Consider the following 22,404-nt stretch of genomic DNA (forward strand, 5'->3'; position numbering starts at 1 on the left):
TTTGATGAATAACGTAGAGTGTGGGAATCTGATCACAACCCAAATTTTAAAACTTTGGTTTTTAAAACCCAAGTTTTTAGCTACGTATGTCCAAACATACTCTTACACTTAAAATCCTTTTGGGTTTTGATGCTGAATGAGTAGACTGTTTAAGCAGCTTTCAATTTCAAGTAAACTGCATTTAAAATCTATTCAGCTACAATATGCACAGAGAGCTTTAGCCAGCTGACGTCAAATTAACGCATTTGGTTCCCTTGACTTTGTAGCTCAGAAGAAGCTTTTGTTATTACTTTGTATTAATAATTAATGTAATTTCAATATTTTTTTGGAATACTGAGACCATGCATCCATAACCATTTGGAAAGTTTTTAAGCATTGTTTATATCTAAACTAGTGTCTAAATAACCTCCAGCTAATACCACATTTTCTCACATCTCATTTTGTAAAATGGAACAGTTGATTAGTAATACAAAAAAGGCAATTGTTTAAAAAACAACACACCAAAAAGAACCCCAATATCATTTTAATCCTTGAGTGCATTTAACATTCAAAAAAACTACTGAAAACATGGATGTGATCTATAGTTTGAGCCACTGTAACCTTGTTTATGTGAGATGGGTTCATGAAATATTTGTGTTGATGAAATATTCATTGGACAGGAAGCCAGGTCAAAAGGCATTATGCCCAATAAACATTAAATTTAGTGGAAACAATAGTTGACGGCATGTTATAGATACATCACCACTTGTAAATACTTGTCACTACATGCACAGGTTTCTGTTAATTACTTAAACAGAGGATTGTGAAGAAGCCCCACATAGCCATATTAGGATAAATAAAACTTAAATGCTTGTCTGACAAATAAAAAATAAGAAATAAAAACAGCTGGACTTTATTTGTCATGTAAACACAACATAAATTACTGTTAATATGACTAATACATACATTGATTTGGTTTATAAAAAGAAAACGCCATAAAACTCTTGCATAATTTACAAAACATGGTGTCCATGTGCTATTCAAGACACATTTGTGCCTACCCCCCCCAACAGAGTTCTTCATACCTTTTGCTGTACTTTTTTTCACAAGGAATATTGGGTATTTAAACATGGAAACTGTTTCTTTTTTCTGTTAGAAAGCATCTCAAAGAGAATAGGATGTTTTTGATGTTTACAGTGCTAAATCTGGTATACATAGTGGTTGTTAGGTGAGGATATCTCAGAACGTCAGAAGTCTCTGATTTTAAAAACAAACATTTGCTCAAGGACACCGCTTGCTCTAGGAGTGCAAACTCTCGAGCCCCGTACTTCTAGAGAAGTGCAGATATGCATAATGTAAACATTTTCTTTGCTCCAATTATACTTTCTGTTAAACCAGACTTTTCTTGATGAAAAAAACAGAACATAATACACTTAAATCAGCTCACTGTTTCCCAAAAGACACCACTATTCCTCTGCTTGAGAGTCCCGAGTCTAGAAGGCTTGTGCAACAGAGAAACTGACCTGTAATTGCCATGTTAAGGCTTGGTGTAGTTATACATTTACTCTGTAGTCCCTAGGTCACAATGCACAGCATTGCTTTTGACCCCTTGTATTTTTTCTGTTCTTTCTTTTGTTGTTTTTTACAAAAACACACGACACACCGGGTACATAGCAGCAACCTTTGATTCAGTTGCTTTTCATTTTGTCCGCTTGTACGTCTCTACCAAAACCAAGTCTCTTTGGCAGAAGATGCACCTCGTATTGTTACCTTTTCCCAATTTCACTTTGCCGAAGGAAGTGGATGTTATTGGTGCTGTCTGATAATTCTGGGTACTGCTCAATGGAGAGCACATAGTACCCGTCGTACCCCAAAACCTTTCCACTACTCAGAAGCTGCCTCTTCTCCCCCTCTGTCCAGGGACGGACTCCTTCCTCGCCATCTCGCACTCGCTGCTGTTCCCTTGCCCACGCACCCGCAAGGGCGCGCTGACGGGCAAGCTCAACAACCCGTGCTTTCTCCTCGTCCACCGTGGATCCATAGCGAATATGAAGAGCTAGAGCACCGGCACGAATCTCCACATCTGCAAAACGGCGAGTCCGACTATCCATGACTGTGGTGGACTGGGAAACCGTCACATTGACACCATTCTCTAGAGTCTTGTGTCCACTTGTGAGGTGCAATGCAGCAAGGTCGGCGTCTGGGAGGCCTGGCTTGACAAAGTAGTGTGTGTCCCGTCCTTCTATAGTGAAGTGGATGTCTTCCAAATAGAAAGCATTGTTGAGGATCGTTGCAACCTTGATACAGTCCTCACTGGCCACGTTCAGCGAATGAGTGTGAACGCTGCCCTTGTAGATGGCGAACATAACGGCTCTTCCGATCGGAGACATTGCTGCCGAGAACCACAGCCAAGACTTTTCACCTCTGCGACCTCGACTGAGATGGACCTCTGGCAGCCGCTCGAATGACAAGAGAGAATGAGCTTGTCTGGTTACTTCCTGCTGGACCCCAGAGATAGACTGTAGGGAAAGTGCAGTGAAACGTTAACGCCTGAACATGGCAGAACTTGACTCTCCAGGCCATTTAGAACCCACTACAGCTCTGCTTCAGAGAGTTTCTCATCCCCGTCTAAGATAATGGCCTTTTTTAAGCTGTGTTCTCAAGCCAAAAGTAGATAAATCCCTGACGACAATTTTGCAGCTTTTTGTGTTACAACCTTAAACCAAAGAAGCCTAGCATGAATAGCCTCAAAAGATTTAAGTTAAACAGTATTACAATGTGTTCTACTGGAAACTTAAACATCAATACAATGGAAAGTACAATTGTACTTATTATGCATATTATTATGCAAATATAGCCCAATTAAAATTGATATTCTCTGAAATGCATAGCAATACAATTAATACTTTTTTTGTCTGTCCAATCCCCTTACACTTTCAAAAGCTTATTGTCTGAAGAAGTTTATGTCCACATTTTATGTACCACATGCACTGAAAGATATTAATTTGACTCACCGGCAGATCATCCCAGAGCTGACTCTTCCTCAGTTCATAGGATGGCATGCTTAAATCAAACTTTGGGACTGGAAACCCAGGAATGGTGTTGTGAAGATGAAAGCCAAAGGTTACAAGCCAGCTGTTCACATCTGCGCAAAAAAATAAATTAAGGCTTTTAGATACTATATCGTAAATGTTTTTGGGAAAACATTAATTAATCTTGTTCAATGTATTTTGAGGAAAAAAAAGGTTTTAAACACAATTACTTGAACATTGAGCATTGAAGTGTTGACTAGTTTCATTCTTGTCACTTGAATGCTTCAAAAATTTAATTTTTTTTAAACATTTAACATAACATTTAATTTGGCTAAATTATGGTAATTATTATGTAAAATACATATATCAATATCTCTTACCTGCAACATATTCTCTCACTTCATGGACTTTGCTGATGGGATTATTATTTCTGAACATGTATAAATTAAAAGGAGCTGGCTCTTTGCCAACTTGTTGCCAAGTAGAGACATCTGGGATAGTCCACCTTCCAGACATTATATCATAATCCTGCTCCCCGAAGTGCAGTAGTTTGGTCAGGGGTTCATACAGTCCTCCGTGAAACCCGAGCACAAGCTGGAAGTCTGGGTTTGAGTCAAAGTAGACCTCGCCATATGCTGTGTACTGGAGCTGTTTGACCAGGAGGCCGTTGCTGGTGAAAACAGCCTGAGGTGTGCCAGTGTTGTCACAGGCAATGTAGAACTCCTCCCCGCTGCTGATCTCCATAGCAAACAGATGGCCTTGGAGATCATAGTAGAGTGAGGTGATCTCCGAACTGGAGTGGTTGTACACATGTGTAATCCTAGCCGGGTAGCTCAGCTCTGCGTAGAAGTATTGCAGGTGTTGTCCCAAGCTTGTCTTGGTGGACACTCTGCGTCCGAGTCCATCATAGCGATACTGAATGGTCCATCCGTTGCTCTTGCTGTAGACCCGCACCAAGAGACCTTTCGAGTTGTACTCAAAGATTTCTGCTCCCCTCTGACGGAGGAAACCATCTTCATCCATTCTGTATTGGATATCTCCAAGGCGGGTGATACGGTCTCTCAAGTCATAGCGCAGAGGCAGAAGTCTCGCACTGTTTCCTGCATTCAGCAGGTGCAGATTTCCATTAAGGTCATACGTATAGCGCCACATCACTTTCTCGTTCAAGGACACAGTCTGGAGCTGGCCATCCACATCATACTCATAGCTGTACTTGGTGGTGTTAGCAAAGGGGCCGATCTTGATCTCTCGTTTGGTGACTCGCCCCACATCGTCATACTGGAAAGTGATCCAGTACATAAGTGAGCGGAATATCTCATACTGGATCTCCTTGATGCGTCCATGGGCATCAAAGTGCTTGGTGTAGGTCATGACTGCAGTGGATATGATCTGATTGATATCATAGTAGATCACCCCAAACTTCCCAAACTGTTCAACCTTTCCTGAGATGTCATCAAACTGGTACAGATCGATGGGTAGTGGTGTTTCGTTGATGACGCCTTGCACGCTGGTGACACGCAGGCTGCTGTCATAGGTGTAGTCAAAGCGTGCATTGACCATGCCATCCTCACTGAAGCGGAATATCTGCCGGTCCACCAGTGGACCCACTTGACGATAACGGATAGAGCAGATGAATCCTTCATTCTGCAGGTTGACCGTCTTCAGCACTCCTGCCGTCTCGTCATAGGTGAAGCTGACCCTTGTGCTGTCATACAGGATCTCTGACAGTTTGTTCTGCCGGCGGTACCTGTACAGGATCCTACGGCCCGTGCCAAGATGTGCTACTCTCAGTAGGAGGCCGTCTTCGCTGTAGTCCACAGCCACGGAGGCGTTGCTCTCTGGGGGGTGATACAGGTTCCTGTAGTAGCCCACTGAACGGATGGTCTGCATCGTGTAGCGGGCTACGCTTGGCATCGTGACAGCAGAAAGCCGGTCCAGAGAGTCAAAATCAAATATGTACTGCCGTTGACTGTGGAGCAGGAGAACCATGGACTAAAGGGAAAAGAGCAAAATAGCAGGTGTTTTCTTGAGTTGCATTTATGTATAATATATGTATAAATGGCAGGCAATGTGAGTGCAGGCAAAGTGAGCAAAACCTTTCCTTTTTGAGAAAAAAGAAACAGGGAATGTGAAAAATGCACTAGGCAGCATCAAATATCACTGTTGTGATAGAGCAGCCACCAATTGTGCTGCCCATTGTCTAATCTGTTAATGCCGAATGTATAGATTTGGTTTCAAAGTTATCACAAGCACTTAATATATTGACGTAAAATGCAACATAGCTATATATAAAATATTTGTCCAAACACTGGTGTATAAGAAAGTTTGTTAATTTCAATTTATTCCACTGTTAATGATTTTTTAGTCGTCAACAGTATGCAACATAAGCAATGTTTTTCTTTGTTTATCTCCTATTATACACAGAGGCTATTCTAATTAATTTACAACATATGCAGTTTGGAATGTGGTCTGTCTTCTAAAGGTCTACCATCCTTTCTGTTAAAATGTCATGCCCAGTCATCCGTTATGACATCCAGGTTCCCTTTGCTCCCTTAGCTCTCTGTGTTCCTTATTTCAGAGTGTTGACATGGCCTCTCCAGGTCACGCAATAGACGATGAAGCCAGGACTGGCTGAGGACTTCTCTGCATGCATTTTTATAGCGGAGCATCTCAGTGAGGTCTTAATTACACTCTACCAAATAATTAAAACGAAGAGCAGAATGCAAGGATCCGACAACCTGTCAGTTTAGAAGATTCCTGTAATTTTCATTTTTGCGTAGTATATTATGTGTGCCATAATGAAGGATTTCAAATATTTATAGCATGCCTATTGCCTAATGTGTTGTCTTTGTATTTACTATAGTCTCTATACTAGTCTTTCAATTTGTACTAACATTAGGTGTGGGGGTGTCCATCTTCGTAAGTTTCAGCTATATCATTTTTTTCCCACATTTATTTTTTATTTGTACAGGACCTTGAACAACATTAAACATACATGTTACCATTTGATGCATTGTACCAGAGTCAATTTAAAGCTAATTGTCATCTGAAAACATACACGCAATGATAGGACAGCACTAAACAAACAGCACAGGACACATGTACAAAATTAAATGCAGCAGTACATAACACAGTTAGCCTTCAGGTCTGTCCCTTGCTTTACACACAGTAATCTAAAGAGTCTCCTCTTCTGTTGCACATGCATTGTATACTGCTGCCCGAGGTGGGGATGCTGTCATTCAGTGCTACCTACCACACATTTTTTTCGGACAAGATGTATGTTACCTAAAGGCAGATGGTAATCATCACCCCTACAGGCTGAGGTACTGCTCATAGAAGCAATCTGTCTGATATTTTTAAAATCTAAAGCTTGTGAATGATGCTCATAAATCCTCTAATTGGTGTAAATTACTGCGTTTGCTAAGTGCCTCTGTAAGAAGCAGAATAATTTACAGTACATGGAGCTGGTGATTATTGCTAAATGGGCCTCCTCAGAGTGACCTCTGCTACATGTCAGGGTCATTATTCACCTTGTAGCGATAATGGCTAGCCTGCTGTACTGTATATCATACATATCACGTCCTATGGTCATGCTATTTTCTCACCTGCTCCAGGTAGGTGTAACTCCATATCTTCCCATCAGCAAACACCCTGGAAACCAGGCGGCCTTGGCTATCATACTCAATTCTCTCAGTGGTGGGACCTCTCTGCAGGACACTAATTTGCCCACTGCTAGTGCGGCTCACATTAACTGGCAGTAGCTTACTGCTGGGCACCCAGAGCACTGGATGGCCTGCTGTGTCGTATATAATCTTTAAGAGGAACTTCCTGTGGTCATCATAAATCTTCTCTGTCCTCAGGGTGCGATCGTAATCGACGGAGAGAATGTTCCGTCCGTTCACCTGTGGGAAAGATTTGATTTAATAACGTGTTAGACAAAAAGAAAACTACATTGACTACTAGTGATAATAAGATATGACTAACGGATCAAAGTTGTTTATTATATTTAGGAATAATACAACTAATTGATTGATGTAATTGATTACACAATAGTGCAATATTATAAAGAAATTATTCTTTGTGTTAGGGCTCTTAAAACTGTATTCACATCATTTTCACAGTTGTCTCAGAGATTCACACCTCCCTCACAAGGCTCATTTAACTGAGAGACGCTCTTGCGATTATTCAGGTGCACTTAAATCACATCCTCCTAAATTTAGAAGAGACAAAAATTACTCAGAGGCAAAGTAACTACCCAAGTTAAGTTCATAAAGTACCATTTATCATAAATCTGAGTGTCATTTTCTAAGAAAGAAGAGGTGGACTTATGTACAGTACTGGAATATTGATAACCCTCTATATCAGGAACTAAATGTTAATGTGACTCATAAATTCCAAACGAAAGTTGGAATTGCAGAAGTGTTTTTAAGAAGGACAGTAAGATAAGCATTAAATGAAATAACATCTGCATTATTTTAGACAGTTTGATCAACTCTTGTGTGCAACTGATCTCTGACCCTAATAACTGCCATACTCTGCCACTGAGGTAAGCAAAGCCACAGGCCATAGCCACTTTTGTATTCATGGCACGCTGATCATTTGCATGTGCTACAAGGAAGAAAAAAAAAATCAAACATACCCTAAGCTTGCGTCCAAACACGATAACTTTCCCTCTGGCTTGTTCTTTGCGGAATCGCCACTCAACCAAGTTTTGCCCACTCTCCCCTGGCAAGCTCATGTTGCGTCTGGCTACAGTTGGGTTGGCAGCGCCTGCTAGGATGTGGGGTTCTGTCTGGTAGTGGGTGTCCATCCCGTTGGCATAGGTAATCCTCAGCGAGTTGTCAAAGCCCACTTGATAGCTGCTTCTACATTGGTCTATTGATAGTTAACAAAACATTAACCAAAAACGCAGTTTAAGGAATAAGTGATAACACACTGAGGTTATTTCTGGTTAAACCTAATTATGCTTTAAGCACTTAGTATTTGATGATGTACATGAATGATGTTGAAATAACTGGACCATCTGGGTCGGGCAGAGAGTAGAAACCATTTAGATACAAAGTTGACGTGTCTCCCTGACACCTCAAACCCACACACTGAGAGAGTAATCATTTACACTGGCGTCCGTCAGACCCTCAAAGTTGTAATGATACACGACTTTAGCTTACTCAACAATTGGCCCGGCGACCCTTGAAACAATGAGAAATTACCGTTAACAAAATAAGTGCCTGAGTTGGGGAGATGAGTGTCGTGGCCTTACCCTGAGCCAGAGTGTAGAAGGCACGAATGGTTGAGGTATTAGTGGTGATGCTGATTTCCTCATCTGTCACAGAGCTTTCAATGTCCACTGTCAAAGCGCTGTATATGTCTGTGTACAAGTTATTCACCATGCCAGTGGGGAACGTCACATTCATTAGCCGTCCTTCACTGTCATAGCTGTTGGACAAAAAGGACCGAAAATGACAGAAAGCCTTGACATATACAATAGTTTCATTCAATAATTAGCTCTTTCATATCAGCTCTTTCCATTTTCCATTTTTTTTTTTTTTATATATATGCACAATTTTCCGAGCTTAAGTGAAGGGGTGTCTGTATGTACTCAAGGCGTAATCCAAATAGTTGATATGTGATAACCACTGTTCTGTCAGTTAAATGCGTTATTAACACATATCACACCGGATCTAGTTAGACCGGAAACAAAACAACAGGTACACACTCGTTTGGGCTTGCGAGCCGGTCAAAGAGTAGTAACGCTACGTTTTGAGTGGAAGGCGAGCGTGAGATGCTAATAAGATTCTGAATGTAAAGTTTACATTTTAGAAGTTGCCAAATGTTCCATTGACCAGACCAGTGATCTGTGTGTTTTGTCGTTGTGAACTTCGATCATCGCAGCACCTCCAGTCTGAAATACCACCTGATGGCCAAAGCACACAGCTGATGCCAATTCTCCCCGACCCCCATCAAAATACTTTTTTCACCCCTTTATTGATGGGCAGTTTTACATTGTGTGAGAGATTATTTTCTCCAAGTGAGAATTTTACTTGTAAAATTTCACATTAGTAGGCTCTATGCCCGTGTTGTTTTCAATAAAAAAAAACATTTGCACAAAGCGACCCAAACCACTTTTTCATGTTGATAAGAGCATTGAAATGAGAAAAAAATAATGGGACAAAAAGAAATCAAGGGACATTTAGAATAGATACAAATTTGATTAATTGTGAGTTAACTATGACATTAATGCGGTTACATATTTTAATCGTTTGACAGCACTAATAACCACACATCTCATCAGCTATCAGTTTAGTATATAACACTATCACACTAATGAATTTAATTATTTGGATGATTGATCTGGCATTATAATCTCAACTGAATGCTTTGCTTTTTTTAGTTATAGTGGGGATATCATTCATGGCATAATGTGACATGACAACTAATTACCCAAAGGAGAAAAATGTACTGAGAGGCCGCGCAACCGAAATAAAGTGTTATTATGATAGAGAGTCCAGGTGGCGTATTGTAGTGAAATATAATGATGGATGGGGATTTTGTTCAACTCTCCTTTTTTTTTAGTCAAGTAAAAAAATTAGTGGGGAAAAGAAGTTATAGTCTAATTAGGCTATTCAACAGATCTTAGGCACATTTTATAATTAGGTTTCTATTAAATGCGCACCCTAAAGCAGTTTGCAGGTAAGGACGGTTACCAATTATAGAGTAAACTTGTTCTGAGCTGTGAAACAGGAAAGAACACACAAAGGGTTAGATACATAAGAGTGCACACGCAACAGGAGTAATCATTTTGTCTTTGTACCACATACATTTTAATTTAAAAAGGAAAACAAGTATCAGTGTCAAACTCAACTCAGAAGTAGGTAGTGGTAAGTGACAAGCTCAAACAGAAGTTTAATAAATCCTTCAATTGCAAGCTGTTAATACTGCCTCCTCATCCATGAGAAGCAGGCATAGTGCATTTATTTTACATAATTTGTAATAGAATAATCTCAGTAGGAGGTTTGTTTTAATTTGTACCATGGGCAGGTTCCAGGTGCAGAAGGCCTACATGAATTGCAATCTAAATGAGTCTGACTTTTGCTACTGGTGTACTGCCAATCTCTTTAATACTCACTCGTAGAAAGTTGTCCATCCAATCTCTGATGTCTTTGTAGCCAGCAGGCCATTGTTACCATGGTAAGTAAGAAGCACTAGCTCCTGGCCCTGTGCTGTGAGTGTTTTCAGTCCGCCGTTGGTGCCCATGGTAAGCCAGATCACTTGGTTGTCAGGAGCGACGATACGCACCGGTGTGCGGTTAGGATCTCTGCGGATTCTCAGAGTGTTGCCACTGCTGTCAGTAACAGCTGTGATGTCATTCTCTGTGCTGTAGCTGAACGTATATTTTAGGTCACCAGTGAGCAGGCTTGCAGTGTGTTGGTGGGTACCATTGCTGTCAAATACATACAGCTCCTGGGCATCAGGCGAAGCCACCTCGTATGTATTTGCACTGGAAGTTGGCCCATTTCTAGAGATGGCCCGGATGCGGATGTTGCCCAGGTCCGCCACGTAGAGTGTTCCATCTGGAGCTGCCACTAAAGAAGATGGAGCATTGAGCCTCGCATCTTTGGCATAGCCATCCCCTGTCTGGTAACAGTCACAGTTGGCATCATTCTTGCAATCACAGTCGGAGGGAGACCCGGCCAAATGCGTTAGCTCCCCATCCGCAGAAACCTTTCGGATCCTGCTCATCTTTCTCTCATCTGTCTCTGCTATGTAGATGGCCCCATGGTAAGATATGGCAATTGAAACGGCAGATTCTATAGGGGTTAATTGGGCCCTTTGACCACCCGCCACACCACGCTCCAGTCCAGCCAATGGGCAGTGAAGAGGTCGGCCAGCTGCAATGCTCACTTGACCGTTCTCTGTGATGCGCAGCACAATATTGTTGTCCAAGACATACAGTGAGTTGTCCATGGGGCTAACTGCTAGGTCAGTGGGCCACTCCAGAATCACCTGAAATGCAGGACATGAAAGTTAATGTTCATTTAAAAGATAATATCCATTTTGATAGTCTTGTTTTTTTATTCCAATAAAATGCAGCAGTGATGCAAGTATAAGCCAAGTTCATATGCACATTAACAATATAGCATATTCCCAAATTTGCTGATTTACTAAGGTTATTATTATTAGTATTATTAAGGCATTTCAATATGATACCTTGATGTATCCTCACGCTCCCCGCTTTTAGTTTTACATTTTAGATTTTACCTTGCTCGTAGTCCTTTACTTGTAGTGTTAGTTCAAGGCATTTTGATAAATTATGTGGCTAGAAAAAAGGGAAATTCTTATTTTTCTACTGATATACATTTTATTCGATTATTTCCTGAGTAAAATGTCCATCAATAAACAGATTTTTTTGAACAAGTGATGTAATATATTAAAGAGCATAATTAATTCAAGAAGGCATAAATAAATCTGCATTACAGTCATGGCTCAACAGATGTACATTACTGGTATAAAGGCTGACATCCAGCATGTCTCTCACACGCCAGATGCGCCTCACCTTCCACTATCCATTTTGCAAGGGCACCGTTGATGGTTCTAGGGGTTTGTGCCATCCAGGATAAAAAAAAAAAAGCAAACAAGCAATAGCTTTTTCCCCCTATCCCAGAATAGATAAGCGGTGACTCTACAGTGCTGTGGAGTATTTGTCTAGCAATGTAAGATTATAAATAGGCTGATATACAGAATAGTGCTGCTCTTTAAAGGTAATTTCTGCTTCCCGAGCCTCATACAGACATTTCACTTCCTCATAGAAAGATTAGGTTTATGCATAGCTGGCTAATTATTAACACACTGGCTGGTGCAGGTATTAAAGTAGCTATTTTAGTTATAGGACAGTCTCTCTTTACATTTTTCTAGTTTGACTTGGAACATAAAATTTATATTGGCCTAGAGGAAAAAACAAATAGCACATCTTTTACCTTTGGGGTATTAGATTAGTGCTTATCATCTTGTGCAAGCCCTGCTGATACATTAATTTAAAGGATAAGTCTGGCCACAGTGACTGTTGAGATAAACATCCATTATACTCTCCTCCTCTCTAAACATTTACATTTTATTATGCTATTAGTGAGATTTAAAACTAAGTGAAGTTCCAGGGGGTTATGCCCTTGGTGGCTATCGCATAGCTTCCAAAATAACCCTGAGCATGCATACTGACTGATGCTGTAGCCTGAGAGGGGAGCAGCTCGTTAAGTGATCAATTAAGCATATCAAATTAAATTCAAATCCAAATATTCCACACATAAGAAATAATGTAAGTATTAACCACATCTTGTAAAAATAACAAATAGATATTGAAATCCAAAGCTTTACTCAACGTCAACTATTACAATCTGCCTGTCAGAAATGTGTCAGTGAATAAAAAAGCTTATTTGTAACAGCACAAATGATAGGCCTGGCCTTTAAATACATAACTGTCATTAAAACTGTCAAAACGCTCCTGATTTGTGTTTTTCCACAGGGTGATTAATAGTAAAACCCACTGCCTTTAAGGCTGCCACTAGTTGAACTGCACCGAGCCAATTCTCTAGCTGGGATGCCTGAGGATCATGCTTTACTGCCAAAAACATGTATTTATTGGCTCAAACCAAATGACTCGGTTAATTAGCAAAAAGTGACAAGCTTAATCCTTTGTCTTCTTGTTCTCTTATGATCCTTCCCCTTCATGTTCACCCACACACATGTACACACACAAACACAGATTGCTTTCTCTGCTGTTTACATAAAAAGTGACCCTATGCTGCCAACAACTCTCACAACAACATTTTCTCACAGCTCTTATTTGTGTTAATGCATTTCTATTATTATCTACATTCTCAAAAGGACACATGGATATTTGTGATACCTGCTGTCAGGGTCATTTAGTTTTGAGTGTTGCAGTTATTACTCTCTTTGTTTTTGTAAACTGTTCTGCATAGAACTTCAGAAATCTAATAAAATTGTAAATTGATTGAGTAAAATAACAAACACCCCCCCCCCCCCACAAAAAAAAAAAAACACTGTTATGTCTGGTGCACACATGTGAGAGGTGGGAGAACCTGATCATGCAGCAATTTCATTCTCAGCTATAATACACTACACTTAAGAATTCACTTTCAGCAGAAACAAGACATTGAGGACACTGTGAATGGATCTATTTTCATATAAAAAAAAGCTTTTTTAAGTGTTGATTTTTTTTCCGTTATTCATCCTAAGTCAGATCTTCTAACTCTAAAAGAGTAAAATGATGATGATGGATATTAATGTTTAAATGCAGAGCACTGCACTTCTACTCATTGTAATGCCATGACCTGTTGTGTGTGGTCAGAGCGCTGCTTTCACATTCACAGAGAGTTAGTACATTTTGTGGGACAAAGCCATCCGTCTTCAGGTGCTGTTGCAGAGAAGGTTTTATGTGCGGAAAGCTGCTTCATTACCGCGTATAGTGTAAGTGTACTCAATCCTGATTATTTCTAGTGGAGCACTGAACACTAATTCAGCTCCAGCCACATCAAAACAAGCCCCCCAAACTAAGTAATTAGACTTCTCTACATATCATCTGCTGTGACCTGAAAACTCGTCTCCTCAATAAACACTTTATCTCTCCAGATCCTGTCTACACCACATCCTCCTCCGAGCATATATTTTCGTTTCAGAAAAAAAGCCCTGCTCTTGTCAAGTTGAGAGCAAATAAAACCGAGCACCTTATAGTGTATAGTGTAAGCAATTGAAGATTATTCCACTAATGTCCCTGTGTGTTTCTAAGGAGAAGATCTGTCAGTTAGATGCCTACTTTATATTTAACGTGTACTACACCAGGAATTCCTCAAAGAGATTGCAATATTTTTTTACAGTGTCCTGGCCAAGAGAGATTATAAAACCATAAATCTTCCCATAGTACTTTGTAGTTCTCTCAAATAGCAGACAGAAAGGGGGAGTACAGTTTCTGCAGCAGTGATTTAAATTCTCAGAAAGAGTCTTGCAATATTAAATGTAATTGTCAGTCAGAGGGAGTAGCATGCAAAACCGCTTTTCTACCTAGTTTGGGAACTGGTAATAATAATATATGATGAGGAAAGAAAAAAAAGGCCCTGCATGTCCTTCTCTCACTCAAAAGCCAGTTGCCTATAAAGATTATCATTCATGAAAAGATGAGTTATACTGCTTATGTAATATTTATATATATTTATATTTATAATGATGACTCATGTGTGAGCAAACTGAAAGAGGGTTAGAGGGGTGGGGGCAGGGGGGCGCTGTGACATGCTCTGTGTGAGCATACAAGCAGAGTTAACAACTGTCTGACACATTTGTGTATAAGCCACCTGATTGATGTCCATGCTGTTGTCACAGGTCAGAGGTCGAGCTGATGTCAGGTCGTTGGAACCAAGGAAAGTGGAAATGATGCCGTTCTGGTCCACCTTCCTGATTGTGGTGCCATCAACAAAATATATCAGGCCATTCTTGCCCACAGCAATGCCTGTCGACATCAGGTAAGAGTAGGCAAAAAGAAGAAAAGAAGAGAGAGGGAAAAAAAAACTTGTGATAACAGGAAAACAAGCAGATATGCGGCATCTCTGCTTGCATGACTGAGTGAACAAAACACGATGGCTACATGTGTCAAGCTTGCCTTCCCATTATTCAGGTCACTGCAAAAAGCACAGCCATCAATAATTCAAGGGCTGGTTTTCTGGTTTTAAATAATTTCTCAGGCAGAAGTGGGAAAGGCTGTATTCATACTGTATATATGCACTTGCCACGCCTTGTAACCCTCCTCTCTAAAAAAGACCTCCGGACGGCGAGTGTCAGTGAATTGTGCGTTTGGAAGTTTTCTTGACATTGGCAATCATCAACAATCTGCACACCATTTGAGAAATGAATGAGTGAGGGAACGGAAATGACAGCTTTGGCCAATTTTAGATGAAAAGTGGTGAAAGACAGGCAGTTGCCATGGTGAAAACTGTAGACTAAGTTGTCTCAGTGATTGAGTGTCAGCTCAGAGTTGTAACTTGCAGCCAAGCCAGTGTGGAGTTGCAATAATCATTTGTCCCAAACTGGGAAAATGCATTAGTGAGCCACGCCAGCCTCCACATCGCTCTCTGCGTCACCGTGCTGCTTAATAGAGACCAGTGCCTATGGGAATTCAATCATACCTCACATGAAGGGATACTATTTTCATTTTCCACATTGGCTTAAACACAGTTTTGGGTTTGATTCTAACAACTAAGAGCCACTGATCTCAGGACCATATTTGTCAAGTGGAAGACTGTTGTATAGTATCCGAAGGATTTAAAATGTTTTAAATACGCTTTAACCCCAGAGTGTGATTTCTTTTTTAATGAAGTCTATAAAAGCTTCTATGAAGGTGAGTGGTTTGGTTTGACCTGTGGCTAGGTCTGCACAAGATTGCTTTCTACTAAAACATTTACGAGTTGAGGGAGCTAACGGTGAATCCTTGGGAGCTGGCTATTTGACAGTCTGAGATTCGCAGACAAATGAAAAGTGTCACATTTGAGCAGAGTTCACCAAATGTCTGAGAGGAGAGAAGAAAATGGAGCCATCTGCCGTTTCTTCTCTGGTCTCGGCTTCCGCCCACTCCATCATTAGAGTTGCTCCCTCAGATTGCCTTCACTCAAGTCTTTATCACCCAGCGGAAGCTGAGCTATTGCAGTTGGCATTCAGAGCGGGCAACAACTAGCGCAAAAACAATTCATCTCAGCCTTTTCATCCAGAAGAAGTTATGGAAAAGTGAGCAATCCAACTACAAATGGCAAAAATGGCCATGTGCTATTTGAATGTGGAAAAAAAGGTTGTGCATAGAGGGTATCAACTTGTAGATAGCTGTTAGTTTGACTTTTAAAGGACTAGAGACTTTACTTCTACAGTAGCTGTTTGAAAAAATAACTTTGAAGGATGAGCTAAACATTTTAAGGGATATTTACCAGAATATCTAATTATGCACAAAAAGCTTCATATTTCTGGAAGTTAAAATAACAATACAATGCCAATTCAACGCCCTAATTTACAAAGCTTACGTATTTTTAGTGTTTTTTTTTTTTTTAACTTAACAGTCCTGTTTACTTTTGCATGACCCACATCACAATTCATCCATTAAAATCAATCAGTTAGACCAGAGCTGGCACAGAACCAAATGGAACACATACATTAAAATGTAGCACTTGCCACTGCTGACTGAGAACCCCATCACTGTGTCCCGCCTCTCCATTTGAGTAGAACATCTTCATTAGTTTTAAACGATACCTTTGGGTCCCGTGAGAGAGGCCTCGGGAGCTTTGCCTCCATCGCCACAGTGGTTCTCGTCAAAGGGCAGACAGTGCTCCCCAGTCCCTGCCACCACCTCTGCGTTTGACTGCAGTTCCTTTGTCCCGGTTAAGGTTTTGGGTTTGTAGATCCTCCGGGAGTTTGTGTCCGACACGTACAGCTGGCCGCTTACTGGATCAGTTGCCAGGTAGTACCGGTGTGCTGGGTTGTTACTGCGTTCAAGACAATAACTCAGTCATTTACAATATACTTTACTTTCACTTAGCAGGCACCGAGTGTTTTTCTTTAAATGCCCCTGTCTTATATTGCAGCCAAATACCAGTAGCCCTTTACTGTAATGGTGTTAATTTACCCCTAATGGGATCTAACTCTGTAATGTCTGTAAGATGCATGAAACAACATGTAAACCTCAACTGACCCCTGATGAAATGTTGCCTGATTTTCCTTATGAATTAAACATTTAGAGTCAAGAATAATATTGATTCCATTATTTTTAGATATTTGGGTGGGAATTTAGAAATGTGTATTGGTAAAATACTAAAAGCAAGTCCTGCATACATCCATTCTTTTAAGTCTAATGGAATAAGAGAACCTTCCTCAGACTTGTGCATTTTTTAATTGCAATAAGGAGGTAACAGAAGGTTAATTCCAATGTTTAATCAGGTTAGCTTCTAGCATTTAAGGTATTTTCTAAAACACAGTGAATGGCTAATTAAGTGGAACTTGTTTTGCAGTCCAGTTGCAGCCTAAAATGTCAACCTTCTTATCAATTTAAAAACAGGTCCATTTTTAATGTTATGAATAATTTCCATAACAGAACACAAAAGAGGAGAGCCTTTGTGAATGAAAAATAAAAGACAGAGAAGGTTGAAAATATGGACCTCAAACAAAATTGGACAGAATACCGTTGCAGTGGGCCTTCCAGTTTATACAGCAGAAATGACAACTGCTGTGCCAGATGATTTAATGTGTTACCACTCCCCTGTGGGGAAAAGCCTTTGGAAACTACAGAAATGACTGGCTTATGTTAACAAAGTGCAACGACTAATGGCATTGCATCTGTTTCTGTTTATTTGCGTTCTTTTTACTGACTCATAATGGATCCATGATTCAGAGAGCAACTGTGTCAAGGATTAGGAATCAAAAGGTTTCACAGCACATGACTAACTGATATTTAGACTTGTAGAAAGCCAATTAAAATGATCACTTTCCGTAGCAGTCCTTGTAAACAGATTCAAAACACTGAAAAACTATTGCATTAACCTTTTCTATTAGGGCAGAGTTGATACATGGCAGGTGCTTAAGTGTCATTAAAGAGCTAAAAACAGAGGCAGTTAAAATGAAAAATAGCTTGCTTTACAGTGCAGTCATAAACATGGCTTCTCTGGTTGTACTCCAGCTTAATGGTACTTCAGTCAATACTGGTTGGCTTTGGAAGTGGGATAATGTGACAGCAAAATAAATGTGGCAATGAAGCAACTTTATAAAATGATGAAGATAGAGTCATAAAACTTGACAGCTATTATGATTCAAAGTAAATGCCTAAAATAGGTGGCTGTCATCAAGTTGTTATTAAGAATTCAGCAAGATGTACATGAGTAACTCTTTCTTTTACAGTCAACCTGCAGGGGGTGGACACAATAAATGAAACACCTGTATGACATTATGCAGTCCAATATAACAGCTCGGCAATAAATAATGACTTTATGAAGATTAAGACAGATGTATGGTAGTGATAGGCAGGCTTGCAGAGGAGCACACCTCCTTGTTCAGAGGCTGTCTGGCAGTCTAGCCCTCATAATTCTATAGAGGAGTTGGGTGAGAGGAGGATGTTTTATTGTGCTTTATCCACAGCATTCAACTTACGAAGTGTTCAGGTGCTGCCTGAAATTCCGCCGCATGTCTTTCATTTTGCATTTTAAACTCTGGTGGATTTCTGAGGACTATGGTTAACTGCTCCTCAGATCTCTGCAGGGTAAATCCAGACAGCTAGCTACATACACATGTTCCACCAAAACAAGTTCCTTCCCGGGGCTTTTTGGCAGATGCACCTTAGCGCCGCCCAAGACGACAGCCCGACCGATTAGGCATGTCCCAATCTATCGGTATCTGCATTTATAATGGCCGATTAAAACATTATATATATATATATATATATTAAATATTCATTCATAAAATCATGAATTAATATTTAAAAAATAAAAACTGAAGGGCAAAACCAGAGGGCACTCTACAACGTCCCTGTTGGCAACACTGATTTTAGTTATTTGTTCAAAGGACTTTCATATCTTAGCGTTTCATATCTTAAGTTTGTATTTTTATACATTTTATTGATCAGAACTTTAATATGTTATGATTTACTTTATTTCTGTTGTGCCAATAAAAGAAACTATTTTCATATTATTTTGCTGAGTACTCATAAATGACTACAAATAACTAATGTTAGGGGAATGTGTTAATGTTTTCTAACATGTTTCTGGATTTTTTTTTTTAAATATATATTGGCCAATATATTGGCTAATTTGATTTTTAAATATCCAAATATTCGTATTTGTAAAACTTCTTTATTGGTCGGGCTCCAGTTTAAAGTAATGCCAATAAACCAGATCACATATTTCTCCCATCCCAGAATGCTGTGTGGACTGGCCGACCCTCTTTTGCAGCACTGTGGAGGAAGGTTTGGCAACGCAAGAGTAGAGCCGAGTTGATGTTAGTCATAAACAACACCTCTCACCGCCTGCGTCACGCTGCTGGGGCCTTAAGCAGCTCCTTCAGTAGCAGACACACACAGCGTAAGGAGTGCTAATGTCCTAAGGTCCTTTGTTCCGACAGCACTCAGACTATCACCACTTACAAAATGACATACTATCCTACTATACTAGCAGTTTTCTGCTTGTATCCTGTGCAATTATTTTCATATATCTTTTTTGTATTGTCCAGTCCAATGCTACACACCATCTGTGCATAACAAATATGAGTGCAATTATCCATGATGGACATATTTGTACAAGTAAAAGGTGTGTGTGTATAGCTATTATCTATTTGTAGATCTGTTTGGTTTTATTTTTGACTTAATCCCTCCCTCGCTTTGCTTTATTTTAATTCTTGAGCTATATAAAATATATGTTGTTACCTTTTAGGTAGAGTCCATGAACAAAAAGGATAAATAAGTCGGTTACACTTTACTCAAAGGTATCTACACACACCGTGATGAACGTATTATAAACATTATAAACAGTCATAAAGGTTTATGACGTAAAACTTCTTTTAGTAAGTGTCCTTCAGTTTTGTCATGCCAAGTTATGGTTATAGTTAGGGTTCATGTGTCATGACTGTGTCAAGCCAGTGTCCTGTCAGTCTTATACACTGTAGACCCTGACCTATTGGTAAAGTGTTACCAGGGTCAGTGACATGACAAAGTAGGTTCATCTTTTCTATATCATCAGTGCTTCGTCAACCACTCCTGGAGGAAATTATGACAAAGTTTATTCTGGTGACTGATAACAAGTCAGATAGCACTCAAAGCTTTATTCGTCTTTTGTGGTGATAATGTTGGGCTTACAAAGCTTACTTGATCTGATGCTGTTGTCTTAATCATGAATACAAAGCAGTTGTGTTGTATGCCCCTCTGGAAAGGGGCATCTGCTACACTCAATCACAGTAAATGTAGTTATATGCTTCACAATGGTGTTTAATGCTGCGTTTTAATGTATTGGATTGCATTACACTAAGTGTTGATTGTACATTTACATGAACTTCCTTTTTATATGTATATCTAGAAATACGTAAAATATGTAATAGGTTGCGTGTGTGTTGTAGTGATTTTGCAAATAGTCACATTGCACAAAATTCCGACTGTGCTCTCTCTTCCTCTTGTGTAGATGTAATCAAGCTATAATTGGTTTGTTATAATTACACATGGTGCTAAAGTCGACTGTAAGAGAAAGAATTATCCATCTACTAATAAAGAGGATGATACAGATGGGGATGTACAAAGAATACTAAAGCAACATGCAGGAAGATAATGCACCTACCTGTGTCTAAAGTCTTTATTTCTATGAAAGGGTACAGAGGGAGCAGGAAAAGAGGAAAGATAATTAATTCTGTCTTAAAAGGATACTTTTACTTCTAATTTTCAAGGTCTTTATTTGCCTAATCAGACAGTTTCCTTGTCATCGCAATGACTCTTAAAAAGGCTATCATTCTTTCATGACAGTGTCTAGTGTGGAAAAACAAGCAGCTGAATCTAAGAAAGTCAAAGATGATAGATAGATAGATAGATAGATAGATAGATAGATAGATATTTGTTGATCCCAATAAAATGGGAAATTATAGTATCCCCTTGAAGAATCAACACAGCTACTAGAAAAAGTTAGACAATGACAATCCGTTGGCAAAAATATCTACTCCTATCTGCATACATTTTTTATAGTTGGCCACTCATATTTAAATATTGATTCTACCACTTGTTACATTGGCCACTGAAGCTCGGATATAAATACAGACTTTACACTAAAAACATTTGAAAGATGTTCAGGGAGTCCCATATGGAGCATTTGGAGCTTTATACAACAAGCATGCATCAGACATACCAAACACTGACACCACTTTGTGTTTAAATGTTTGGGAGAGACTAGCATAAAAAACAGATATTCTGCAAACAATGAAGATCTGGTTGAAGAAAAATGTACTTCCCCCCCCCCCCCGTACTGGTTTTAATCTACACTGGAGCTGCCTTCTAATGTGAACTAAAAGTTGTCCTTAGTGTGTATTTCATGTCACACTGAATTTGATTTAACCAACACAACAGGTTTTTCAGAGTAGTGTTTTGTGTTGTTCTCTATGTAAACAGAGTAAAAGGGTTGCTTGGAGACACAAACTATTTGTTAAACCATTATTTATCCAGGAAAGGGTTGCTGAGCATGCATGGTCCTTTACAGCAGCACATTGCTTCCCATTCATAATGTAGTGAGAACTGATCACTGCCCAGGTACATCGGCAGGTTGCTGAGGTAGAGAGGAATGTTTTTCAATGCCTTCACCTCTTAGATTGTCATGTTTGGTCTTTTTAATCTGAACGCTAACTTGATGTACAGCTACCCGCCAACGGTGTGGTGACTCATGCCCTTTTAAGGCAGTTTTCATATGACTGTCATGTATTTGTCTCATGCATGATGATGTCTCAATGTACATTTAATCAACATCTGCCACTTTGTAACAAGCCAACTGGCCAAATCCGAGTCATTGCAGAGAGAAGCCAACTTGGCATGAGGGCGTAAATCATCCCAATTACACACTGAAGACAGGATGTCTTTCCTAATTATGTAGATGGATAGGGAAAGTAGTTCAGATTTCTATTGGTAGGGGAAATATGTGTCGACCATGCCATTTTAGTTTCCCTCTCCACTGGAGACTAAATGTAGAGATGTAATGTGGGATCTAACTTTAACTGTCTGTATAAAAAAAAAAATTGGGGTCAGGTACAGCATGTTGCATGTTTTTGTTTGCTCTTGTTGAACTGGAGTTGAAAGAAATATGTAAAAATCAATGTAATACATAAAAACTATAGTGTTGATAAGACAAAACTCTTTAATGAAGTGTTATCTTTTGTCCCACCTTCATAGAAAAGCGAAAGTTAATGCTTTAACCTTGTAATGTCTACTATTTGATGAAGGGACAGAGGTACAAAACTAGGTGCAGCACGCTTTTCCTGAACAAATCCCAACGACGAGGCCTCTATCTTACCTGAGCTCCATGATACTTGTGACATTGCCCGATGGGTAGATCCGTCGGATGTAGTTGAAATCTCCGACGTACAGACTTCCATCGATGCCCCACGCCAGAGCCACTGGGGCCAACAGCTTGTTGCCTTGGGCCTGCCCATTACAGCTGGGACACGAGATGCTTCTGCGCCGCCCGTTCCCCATTACAGTGGAGATCACAGGGGGCTGGAGAGAGAGGAACTGGTTCTCTCCGCTGCCCTTGTAAAGAATGCCTAGGAAATAACACTGCAGTTATTTGCAGGTATGAAAGCATTATTTGTGGTTAACACTGGTAGCAGATACTGGACCTATTAT

The 22,404-nt window shown here is 39.8% G+C and overlaps 1 protein-coding gene across 6 annotated transcripts in view; it reads right to left on the reverse strand.

Annotated features, from left to right (window-relative positions):
• Window positions 1-505: 505 nt before the first annotated feature.
• si:dkey-237h12.3 (teneurin-3) overlaps window positions 506-22,404 on the reverse strand; it is a 143,887-nt gene continuing 121,988 nt past the window's right edge. For 4 of the 6 annotated variants that reach the window (XM_034883309.1, XM_034883308.1, XM_034883311.1 and 1 more), the window contains 11 exons: window positions 22,073-22,322; window positions 20,363-20,383; window positions 16,308-16,540; window positions 14,372-14,526; window positions 10,138-11,015; window positions 8,272-8,447; window positions 7,651-7,886; window positions 6,617-6,913; window positions 3,392-5,003; window positions 2,994-3,124; window positions 506-2,498 (listed from right to left, as the gene is read on the reverse strand). In XM_034883309.1, the coding sequence (XP_034739200.1) occupies window positions 1,746-2,498; window positions 2,994-3,124; window positions 3,392-5,003; window positions 6,617-6,913; window positions 7,651-7,886; window positions 8,272-8,447; window positions 10,138-11,015; window positions 14,372-14,526; window positions 16,308-16,540; window positions 20,363-20,383; window positions 22,073-22,322 (4,742 nt within the window). In that variant the 3' untranslated portion in view covers window positions 506-1,745. The remainder of the gene's footprint in view (window positions 2,499-2,993; window positions 3,125-3,391; window positions 5,004-6,616; window positions 6,914-7,650; window positions 7,887-8,271; window positions 8,448-10,137; window positions 11,016-14,371; window positions 14,527-16,307; window positions 16,541-20,362; window positions 20,384-22,072; window positions 22,323-22,404) is intronic. The other 2 variants (XM_034883312.1, XM_034883310.1) reach the window with 1 other exon arrangement.

Source organism: Etheostoma cragini, chromosome 10 (assembly GCF_013103735.1).
Source record: "Etheostoma cragini isolate CJK2018 chromosome 10, CSU_Ecrag_1.0, whole genome shotgun sequence".
Lineage (NCBI taxonomy): Eukaryota > Metazoa > Chordata > Actinopteri > Perciformes > Percidae > Etheostoma > Etheostoma cragini.